General features: G+C 35.0%; 1 protein-coding gene across 1 annotated transcript in view; it reads right to left on the reverse strand.

Annotated features, from left to right (window-relative positions):
- The window catches only part of LOC101104832 (amine sulfotransferase-like), a 32,505-nt gene extending 21,486 nt beyond the window's left edge, over window positions 1-11,019 (reverse strand). Inside the window, exons 1-3 of the mRNA XM_012182532.5 lie at window positions 10,965-11,019; window positions 7,454-7,604; window positions 5,221-5,429 (exon numbers count right to left, since the gene is read on the reverse strand). Coding sequence (XP_012037922.1) covers window positions 5,221-5,429; window positions 7,454-7,595 — 351 coding nt within the window. The 5' untranslated portion in view covers window positions 7,596-7,604; window positions 10,965-11,019. The remainder of the gene's footprint in view (window positions 1-5,220; window positions 5,430-7,453; window positions 7,605-10,964) is intronic.
- Between the last annotated feature and the right edge of the window lie 1,195 nt (window positions 11,020-12,214).

Raw genomic sequence — 12,214 nt, forward strand, 5'->3', positions numbered from 1 at the left:
GCCTTGAGCATCCATTGGACTGTAAGGAGATCAAGCCAATCAATTCTAAAGGAAATCAACTCTGAATTCATCAGAAGGACTGATGCTGAAGCTCCAATACGTTGGCCACTTGATGCCAAGATCCTACTCATTGTAAAAGACCCCAATACTGAGAAAGATTGAAGGCAAAAGGAGAAGGGGGTGACAGAGGATGAGATGATTGGACAGCATCACCAACTCAATGGATATGAGTTTGAGTAACCTCCAGGAGATAGTGCAGGACAGAGAAGCCTGGCATGCTGTAGTCCATGGGGTCCCACAGAGTCGGACATGACTTAGAGATTCAACAAAAACAAAATAAAACAGAAGATACATATACAAATCTCTATGAAATAGGTAACATTAAAAAACTGACAAAAGTTATTATAATTTCACTGAATAAGAAATAACTGTGGGCAATAAGGTTTTCAAAATCCGCTTAATTTCGTTATTGATTAAATAAATGGAAATTAAGATCAATTTTAGATAGCATCTTATAATCACCAAATTGATAAAATTAGGCAATCTGATAGAAAAAAAATACTATAAGAAAAATAAAACTCATATTTTATAGTTTTCACTGTTTATGCTGCAACAACTTTGTTTGAAAAAAAATAGCGCCATTTTATGAAGTTGAATATTTTTGTACTCTGTGGCTTTGCAGTTCTATTCTATTCTTAGGGAAGCTCATGTGATGTTCACCACGGGACATGCTCAAGAATGTAATGTAACAGGGCATGTTCTAATAACAAAATAATGGAAGAAGCTAAGTATTCAATGAAGGAAAAGTGTGGGTCTCATAGAAGTACTTACATAACGTATAAAATTATACAACAGTCAAAAATAACATTGAAAATAAAGAACAAAACAAGCCACATGTCAAAACCTCAGGGAAAGGGAAAACAATTGATAATATATAGCCAAGTAGAATTGAAAGCCAAATATTTTAATAGGACAATTTAAAAAATTGGTTCTAATGACCAACAGAATAGGAATCTGTATACTGCATTAATAGAAAAATGTGAATAGCACAATGTCTAGAAACTCTGGAAAGATTTCAATTTAGTTACAATCATGAAAATTTACACACTTATCTTCAGATATAAGCATAAAAGGATTAACACAATAAATTTATAATGTTATTTAGCAAAATTTATTTTATATGTTTGTGTTAGAGTCCCAAGGTGGCTCAGATGGTAAAGAATCTGCCTGCAAGTCAAGAGATCTGGGTTTGATCCCTAGACCAGGAAGATCCCCTAGACAAGGAATGGCTACCCGTTCTGGTATTCGTGCCTAGAGAATTCCACGAACAGAGGAAACTGGCAAGCTACAGTCCATGAGGCCACAAAGAGTTGGACACAACTGAATGACTAACACTTTCAATTTCTGGTGCCCCAAGCAGAGAATATACATTATTTTCTCATGTAGTCATGGAATGTATTGAAAAATTGATCTACATGTAAATGGCCATAAAACTTCTTAATGTATTTCAAAACTTAGAATTCTTACTATACCATTATCTGATTCCATAATTACTACTCCTTAATATTAATTATCAACACTGAAAAACAATTTTAGTTTTATAAATATTTATAAACATTTTATTTGAAAATAAAAATTCTTCAGAATAATTTGGACCAATGAGAAAATTAAAAATAAAAAGATAGGTTACTTTGATGCTAACAACATTATACCCATGGCAATGCTGAAATGGATATTCATTTTAAAATATCAATATTTAACAAATTAAATATTGGATACCACATGACAAAAATATATTCAAACAAAATATGAGAAAAAGTTAAAATCAAAGCAGAAATCAATGAAGTGGAAAATATTAAATTATGTTTAAAAATTTTAGTTCTTTGCAGCAAAAAAAACCCAATATAATAAGAAAATGCCCACAGTCTGAAAAATGTACAAAGAACAAAGAATGTACAAAGAAAAAATTTTCAGTTAGTAATGAATAAGATGTAATCATAGAATTAGATAAATATTCATTAGTTCATGAAAGTAAATGTTGCAGTTTTTTTCAAGTTTTGAAATATAGATGAAAGGGTGATAATTTACTTTGAAAATTAAATTATACTAATGATTTAGGGAAAGGTAGCTAAATAAAATAAACTGAAAAAGGGAAAATGTTTTAGAACTATAGAGCTATCAGTATGAGACATATTGTAGTGGAATTTAATTATATCTTCAAAATAGTCTTCTTATTTGCAATTTTAAAATACTTGAAAAACTAACCAAATTTTAAAAGCTTCAAAATTTGTCTTACAAAAGTGACTTACAATATTAAAATCAAATATCTTTCAATATCATAGAAAATTGTCTATTTCAAAAATAATTACAGATAAAATTTCCTGAAAAAAAAAATAAAACTTTTCCAGCAGAATGTTAATAAAATACAATAATATAAAAATGTAAGATTTATCTCAGAAGTAAAGCCTTAGTAAATATCTAATCAACTTCTTTTTGCTTTGAAGGTGAGAAAGAGGGAACATTGTACCTATAGGGTGCCAAAAAAGGACTTTTAAGTGATTAGAACTTTTCTGAAGAACAAAATTCAAATTTCAAGAAAAGTGAGAAAGGGCAAAAAAGTATTTCTCAGCACTGTGTACCTCAAAATCATTGCAACATAAAACAAAATCAAGAAAAATATACTAAAAAATGTCAGTCAAGGACATAATATTTCTCATCACCTCAATATTCTATTTCTTTTCTACAGATTTTTAAGTCCTAAAACAGAAAAGAAGGAAGTGCAAATATTGAAAAGCACAGAAATATAGAATATATTATTATTTTAAAATAAAATGTATTTCAGAGAACATAGGGAAAATTAATAAAACAAATGAAGAGATTTGTGGAGCCAAATATAATAGTGTAGCAAGATCAGTATCATTTACTTTATAACAATAATAGCTAAATAGAGAAGGCAATAATGAAAACCAATTAATTACGTGTGTAAAATTTAAGCCAAAAACTGGCAATCCAGGAAAAAAAAAAAACGTAGGAAGCATACAAAGGGCATCACAATGCTCGTGGTGTACACAAATGTTCTTTTTGTTTAGTTGCTGAGTCATGTCCGCCACTTTTGTGACCTGAGGGACTGCAGCCCGCCAGGCTTCTCTGTCCATGGGGATTCTACAGACAAGTATACTGGAGAGGTTTGTCATTTCCTTCTCCAGGGGCTCTTCCCAGCCCAGGTTTATAATCCTCATCTGCTGCTTCAGAGGCAGATTCTCTACCACTGAGCCACCTGGGAAGCCCAGACATGAATGTATATCTGATAAAAAAAAAAGAGCAATAGAATATTGCTGGATGAAATGTTGGAAAAGAGCTATGATACTGATTTTCTCAGACTTAATCTTATTTTATTAATGCTAATCATCATTTAATATTATTGGGAAATTAACATATTAAAGAATAAACTTCCTCGGATTTTCCTTATCAGTTATAACATTCAAAACAGTGAAGAATGGGCACATATTAAATATATCTATTAATTTTGGGAATGAAGAATGAATAATCAGAGGAAGGAAATAATGGAAACAGTATATCAAAATGTAGACTTGCAAACAGTAGGGAAAGACTAAATGCTGAAATCATATTGGATCAATTGGCCAATCCCACTGGCAATTATTATGCAATAGTCATATTTCAAATCACCTGTGATATCTGATATAATTTATAATTAAATGTAAAAAATAAAAGCAGAGAGGAAAACTGGAAAGTATTTGCACAATCTTTCTGGCTGAGAAGTGTTTATTAACAAAATTCGATAGCAAGATACTATGAAGGAAAGATTGTTAAGTTGGTTACGTGAAATTAAATGCATTCAACAAGTTTTAAAGGTAAACTGTTAAGTAGAACAATTTTTACCCCATATAAATGCTTCCAGCAAACAATAAATAAAGGCAAATTTTAAGAAAGATAGGCAAAGGATATGAAGGATATTTCAAGGCCTGGAAATACACAGAAAGGGGCTCAAGTTTATTAAAACTAAAAGGACTACACTTACTCATGAATAAGATAGTTCTTACCTAACGCATTAGCAAAGATTTATAATTTCATTCTTTGGTGAGTGCGTAAGGAAAAACACATTCTTATATGCTATTTGATGAAGTGTCAGTGATAGATTTTATAAAGCAAGTAGATAATACCTACCAACATTTAAAAATTTGGACATCTAAAGCTGAAATTTTCACTTTTAGGGAAACACTTCACCAGAACAAAATAAGTGTGAAGATCTATAAGACTGCTTGTTGCAATATGGTACAGACATTTTCTAAAACTTAACCTGTTCATCAATTCACAATCATATATATTGTATATATAGTCATAGAATAAAATCCTACTAAATTGTTAAAGGCTTCCTTGGTGGCTCAGAGGGTAAAGCGTCTGCCTACAATGCAGGAGACCTGGGTTCAATCCCTGGGTCAGGAAGATCCCCTGGAGAAGGGAATGGACCCACTCTGGTACTCTTGCCTGAAAAATCCCATGGACTGAGAAACCTGGTAGGCTATAGTCCATGGGGTCGCAAAGAGTCAGACATGTCTGAGCTACTTCACTTTCACTTTTAAATTGTTAAAGAAAATAGAATTTTATGTGATGGAAAATAATTTTTGCTATATGTTTTATAATTACATGGAAAACAATGTTTTTGAGATCCCAATCCATGTATATAGTTACAATTTCATATACAGGTTTAATGTGTAAGGTAATATTTTTAGTTGGTGGGGTATAGCAGGTACCAGGCTTCCCTCGTAGCTCAGGTGGTAAAGAATCCACCTGCAGTGCAGGAGACCCTGGTTTGATTCCTGGGTCAGAAAGGTCCCCTGGAGAAGGGATAGGATTCTCCAGCATTCATGGGCTTCCCTGTTGGTTTAGACTCTAAAGAATCCACCTGCAACATGGGAGACCCGAGTTCAATCTCTGGGTTGAGAAGATCCCCTGGAGGAGAGCATGGCAACCCACTCACTCCAGTATTCTTGCCTGGAGAATCCCCATGGACAGAAGAGCCTGATGGGCTACAGTCCATGGGGTTGTGAAGAGTCGGACAGGACTGAGAGACTAAGAACAATCAGAAAGATTATAATAATCATGTTAGAAGGAATGTGAATGAGTGGGTTTGGGAGGACATTATCTAAAGAAACTATTTTTGTTTGTTCAAAAGGTTCATGAGCTATTTGTGTGACATACTTTAGCTTTTTTGTTCTTGAGACCTTTTGGTGCTAAATAGTATGGGATGTGGGAAGCAAAGAGGCGAGGGGATGGTCTCTTCTCATAGTCTATTTTGCGCAGATTGTATTCCAGGAAGGGGCTTCTGTCAACTGTTTCCACAAGTTCAGTTCTGTTACGATGTCCCTCATAGTAAATCAAGCTTACTATCTGCTGAGTCCAGATGGTACCTGTAAAAATACATATTTTGTTTTCAACCTTGAATTAATTTTTAACAATAAATGTCAATAATAACGCCATCCATCTCAAAATTATTTGAAGCAGTTTCTTTCTTTTAACCACCCTAAAGACATCAGTGAATTCATCCAAGTTTTCTGTTGGTTTGTGTTTTACATTAAAATTATTAGAGATGATACCAAGGGCTTCTACTTCCTTTTTCACTCTGAAGACCTGTGGGGTTTCTGATTCCATAATAGTAGTGAATCAGATCCATGCTTCAGCTCTTTCTGTTTCCTCTACTTCAAGTAAAGTCTGTTTCCAAAATTTTCTCTGTTTCCCTTTCCTTAGTCTCCTTTCTTTTTTAAAAAAATTAATATATTTATTTTAATTGGAGGCTAATTACTTTACAGTATTATAGTGGGTTTTGCCATACATTGGCATGAGTCAGCCATGGGTGTACACATGTCCCCCATCCTGAGCCCCCTCTCCCACCTCCCTCCCCATCCCATCCCTCAGGGTTGTCCCAGTGCAACCAATTTGAGTGTGCTGTTTCATGCATTGAACTTGGACTGGTAATCTATATCACATATGATAATATACATGTTTCAATGCTATTTTCTCAAATCGTCCCACACTTGCCTTCTCCCACAGAGTCTGTTCTTTTTATCTGTGTCTCTTTTGCTGTCTTGCATATAGAAGCTTTGTCGTTTAAAAGAATAGACAAATTAAGAGCTCAAGACCTCTTTCACTTTTTTTTTCTTACTTATTATTTCTTGATAAAATACTTGGGCAAAATTAAGGATAAAGGAAAAACTAGATATGGACTTCAGTGTTAGAACTAAAACTAGGCACATTGAGATGCCACTGACAACTAAGGGGGGAAAAATAATCACCAAATCAGAGGTGTTAATAAGTTGTGCAGAGTGGGAGAATCCAGGGGTAAAGGGATGTATTACTATTTCAGGGAAGTAAACAAGGTCATGAATTTCAAAGTAGATGGTAAAGGGAAGAGTTGGAGTATTTTCGTAAAAATCAGGAATGTTTTTATTTCCATTGACTTAGATTCCAGTATGTCTTTGAGAACATTATTCACTTCATACAACATTGCTTCAGTGGCCCCAGTCATCTTATGTTCTAAACAGTGTAATATAAAAAATTGTCTGATATGAAAAATTGTGTCTGACTCTTTAGGACCCCATGGACTGTAGCCCTCTAGGCTCCTCTGTCTATGGAATTCTCCAGGCAAGAATACTGGAGTGGGTAGTTGCTCCTTTCTCCAGAGGATCTTGCCACCCCAGGAATCAAACCCGGGTCTCCTACACTGCAGGCAGATTCATTACCATCTAAGCCATTAGGGAAGCCCAATTTTAAAAAAAAAACAAGTTGTAAAAATTTCATGTTGAGGACAATTTGTCCTAGAGAAATTTATTTTCTTATTATTTGGAAAGTGTTAGTTGCTCAACTGTGTCCAACTCTTTGTGACCCTCTGAACTGTAGCCTGCCTGGCTCCTCTGTTGATGGAATTCTCCAAGCAAGAATACTGGAGTAGGTTGCCGTTTCCTTCTCCAAGGAATCTTCCCAACCCAGGGACTGAACCCAGGTATCCTGCATTGCAAGCAGATTCTTTACTGTCTGAGCTGCTGGGGTTTCTTATTATATGGAAATACAAAGCAATTAGAGAACTTTGAAATCATGAATTAGTTCTGGCTGAGATATGCTCCTAACAAAAATCCTGCTTTTTTTTTTTTTTTAATGTCTTTTCTTCATTCTCAGACCAAGGGCAGCATTTAATAAGTACCTCCTCTTGGCTTCCTATTTGGTTTCTTCATAGGTGCTAACAGAGATGACAATATAAGCATTTCAAATGACCTTGTAAGATAGACTCATGAGAATTTGTTTAACTCTTCTTCTGATCCTGAATAGTTACCTAATTGTTGGCTGGGCTACTGTCAAAGTCTGGATAAGAGTACATCTGTCCACATGTATTACCAAACCAAAGTAAAGAATGAAACAGGTGGCCACTCCTCAGACTTACCAGATTTGGGGTATGTAATGATGAAGACATCATCATCTCTAATTTCAAAGTTATCTAGATTTTCTAGAAAGTCAATATCAACCAAAGAACGTTCAAAATTATACCCTTTAAATTTCAATAAATATTTGTCTTCATCACCCATAATTATCACCTACAAGTAAAAACAGATAAAATACAATTCAAGTTCTTAGCATTTACAATAACGACTAAGACTTCCTGAATTTTCAATATGGATCAACTTGTTTACCAGAGAAACCAGCTTACATATAGTATGTCATTTAATCTTCACAGGAACCCTTTTTTGCTAGAGATATTGTTATTACCACTGTGTTAAAGATGAGGAAAGGAAGATATTAAGTTAAAGTGCTTGCCTTGAAGGCAATATTTTCATGATTTCAAACATACAGGTGAGTAAATCAGCAAACTGCTCAAGGTGGCCCAGTTACCAAAGCTGCAAGATTTTGAGAGGAGGACAGGCAGAAAGGCCAGGGTATTGAAATGGAAGAAAGAGGCTGCAAGTGTCAGACATTTTTTATCTCTCTCTTAAGCAGCAGGAGGAAACAAACTGCAAGTGTTAGATATTTCCCCGTCTCTATAGAAATTTTAAAAGGGGTTTCTTTTAAAAAGAGATTTCTTTTGAAATTCTGTGTTGACATAAGGAGGACACCTGCTTCCACCAGAACTTAACTTTTCTCAAACCTTGAGCTAACCAATGCATTTTTCTTATGGAAGTGTTTATCTTAAGCTATGTTAATGAACTATGTATTTATCCTAGACTCTGTCTTCAAGTCAGTTCTTGCCTAAGACTCAGAACTGACTTTGACAAACCAGTATGTTTTACTCAAGTAAATGTTCTCTTAAGCTATGTTAATGAGACTGTATTTGCTTGGATACTTGCCTTTCTTCAAGATTCATGTCAGTCTTTTTATGGTCCAGGACAACTCACACTGTGCCAATGTTATCTCAAAATGCATGTTGTGGGTGAGGGGCCTGGTGCCATTCATGAGTTTTGAGACATATCCTTTTTTTAATTAGCTGACTGCTAGTAGCTATATAACATCCTGCTAAAGACTAGCAGGGGGCACTCTTTCTGCCCCCTTCTGATGGCTGTGTTAGAAGCTTTCTCTATCTCTTTTATACTTTAATAAAACATTATTACACAAAAGCTCCGAGCAATCAAACTTTGTCGCTGGCCCGGATTGAATTCTTCTCCTCTGGAGGCCAAGAATCCCAGTGTCTTTCATGGCTCAGCAACAACCTTTCAGTTGATGCCAGACAATTTGGCAACAGAGTCCATGCTCTTAAACATTTTACCATACAGTTTCCTATGATCTTATATGTTTACACATTACATGCTTTTCATTGTTTTAGAAGTAGACATTTCTTTAATGAATGTACTTTTAACTTCTCTTCTTCTTCTGGAACATGAAGAATCTGCTATGTCTGAAAGAAGCTTTTGAGGTTCTTGGATCTAATATGCTCTATCAGATGAATTGTGGTATATGTTCTGTGGGAGAAATACCAATTGGATTTACATCGGAAATATTCTTTCATATAGTTGTAAGATCCTATTTGGTAATTATTATATTTTCCAATAGAAGTTTTGTGTTTTTTAAAATCAGAATTCTGAAATAAGTCTAAAAAAGAAAATGAAAGCAAAAATTGAAAGCAGTCTAAAGATACATCTTCAAAAATCATGCCTGCCAAACATTTCTTCATTAGCTCTGGCAGAGAAATCTATTCTATTTTTAAATATATATCTAAGACTTTACTATTAATATTCTTTTTTGTCAGGAAGTAAGATTTGCTGATGGGTCTGAGTGAGGAAAGGACGGGGCCCTTGTCCAGGGGCCCTTTATTAGAGAGAAATCTATTTCTAATTGTTAAATAGATGAGGGAATCCAAGAAGTTCTAATAATATTATATTTAGAGCCAGCATATATTTTAGTTATGTACTTTTAAAAAATTTCTGTGCACACTAGAAAATGAATTTGTTAAGAATTTTGCAAATATAGCTTAATCAACAAAGCTATATTTAATACAAAACAACATTTAATCCTTTCAGACAATCTAACTCATTTGATCACTGCTGTTGTTGTTTAGTCACTAAGTGGTATCTGATTCTTTTGTGACCCAATGGGCTATAGCCTGCCAGGCTTCTCTGTCTATGAGGTTTTTCAGGCAAGGATACTGGAGTGTGTAGCCGTTTTCTTCTTCAAGGGATTGAACCCGCATCTCCTGCATTGCATGCAGATTCTTTACACTGAACCCCCTGGGAAAGACCACCTTATCATTAAAGGGAGATAAAAGTTGGGCTTAGTTTGCTAAGGAAGAGAAAAAAATCACCTGTATTAGAATCACCTGGGAGTCTGGACAAGCTTTCCTATTGTAGGCCCTATTTCAGACTGGCAGAATCAGAATTTCTGGGGAGTGTAACTTGGAAATCTGCATTTTAACAACCTAGCCTTTCCAAAGATGAGAATCAAAATAATATTAATTCACTATTTTTGTTTCAATTGATGTTTTATCTCAACTTTCAGAGAAGCCTTTGGGGCATGCTGCTTTGCAATACAGGAGATGTGGGTTCAATCCCTGGGTGGAAAAGATCACCTGGAGAAGAAATGGCAACCCACTCCAGAATTCTTGCCTGGGAAATCCCACAGATAGAGAAGCCTAATGCGTTATAGTCCATGGGGTCACAAAAGAGTGGGACAAGACTTGGCGAATAAACAACAACAATTTGCCTCTAAATTGAAGATTCAGTTAGAGTTTTACCAACCGCCTAGTAGTATCTCACTCAAGTTGCAGTCCACAGAACCTCAACTATTGAGGACTGAGAACAGACTAGACTGATAACCTGCAAAGAATGGTTTTAACATCTGTAGAGCTATTTTGACATTGGCATCACAAAGATGCCACGAAAAACCATGACAAATTCATATTGTGAAGTGTGTTGTGGCAGCATTTTTACTGTTTAACATAGACAAATGCAGAAGTTCATAAATAGAAAATATAGTTGAAGTGCAAGCAAAGATGAAAATGAGCCAGTGTCACAAACCACTTGACACCTCACAATGCCCCAAACAACCGCCTAGAAAACACAAATTCCAGGCACTGAATGTTAAGAAAAGTTGAAAGTGTATCAGGCAGTCCACACAAACATTCTGAACACCACTTCTTTGCTATTAATAGTTCAGTCTGTCTTGCACAGCTTTAAGAGAAAATCATGAGTTGTTTGTCACAGATGCAAGAGAAGAGTTGGTTATGGGGTGGATTCATACAGGATCTCAGCATCGGCAAGACTTGTATATATCTTCATGATGAATATAGGAGAAAGTGACAGTAGAGAGAAAGGACATCTTGTTTCTCCTTATTCTTGCACTGAAGTCTAAAATAAAAGGAGAAGGGGGAAAAAAACCCCAGGAAACTGAGGAGAAAAAATTAAATGTGTTTGTGTGCTGAAGAGAGGGTAAGACTTGAAAGAGGCTAAGTCTACCCTGTTACTACTCACTGTTAGAGGTGAACTGATGAAGCAGGATTCACTCTGATACAACCTTAGGGATGTTAGGGATTGACGTGTTGCTGAGGAAGAAATACTCTTTGCAGAGTTTGATTTAACCAATGAGTAGTGTTCTAGAATGTCAGCTGGTAGCCCAGTGTGGATAAACAAATTGAATAAGATTCTGTTGACATTAGGGAAAGGATATCAGGTTGCTCAGAAAAGTAGTCAAAACGGTCAGAGATACTAATGAGAAATGTAGGTAGCCAGTAAGTCATAGTTACTTAACTTTGAGAACTGTACAACACACAAAAGGATGTATAATATTCGAAAGCTATAGAAACAACTTTGTTGGGCCTGAAGGAAGGTTAGTAAAATCTTTTAGATATATCTCAGAGGGCAGGTGTGCATTCTTCACTTCTTTATATCACCCCATGTAAAACTGCCTATGGAAATATCCCAAAGCCTTATTAACTCACTGACTATTTAAATCAGTTTTTCAAAATACCCAGACTTGTCCATCACTTAAATGATGCCTTTCATTGCTCTTTATTTATTAGATGTTACAGAAGATTCAGCCCATCTTTTTTATATTCTACATAATTAACATTTGTCTCAGATCTGTGCAAACATCTCTTTGGAGTTTTCACTCATTATTCTGTTGGCTAACCTGCATAAGCTGCTCTTCAGTGATGATTCTCAGGTTTCCACAAAACCCAGTATTTGATCCTACAGGAAATTTTTAATCCTTTCAATGTACAAATCTTCACTGGTATGAGCCAGTGTTTAATCTGAGGGTGAGTTAAGCTTCTAAATGTTCCATCTGTCTGGTTTCTTACAATGTTTGCAAATTAAACATTAATCCTTTTTGTGAGAATAGCATAGCCTTAAAGATAAAAACCAAGGATAAAAGAATTGTTATTAAAATTAATATCTCAGACAAGAATTTCTGAATGTACCACATGAATTTTCATTAAACTAAATACTTGAGGGGTCTTTTGAGATGCTCTGAGCTCTTTCCCCCATTATTTCTAGATTAGTCTGCAGTAACACAAGTTTAAAAATAAATAGTGCTGCATCAGTGATCAAAAGCATTGTTTTATTTGTCTCATTTATATACTGAACAATGATATGGTTCATGTAGCAAGTAAGAATATTAGTAATCTTTTTTTCCATGGAACTTTCCAAGGCTTACTGAAACCTTAGCTTTCTAAGGTTTTGGATGACACTGTAATTGTCTGTTCAAAATATTAACTAAAGGT

Source organism: Ovis aries, chromosome 8, assembly GCF_016772045.2.
Source record: "Ovis aries strain OAR_USU_Benz2616 breed Rambouillet chromosome 8, ARS-UI_Ramb_v3.0, whole genome shotgun sequence".
Classification (NCBI taxonomy): Eukaryota; Metazoa; Chordata; class Mammalia; order Artiodactyla; family Bovidae; genus Ovis; species Ovis aries.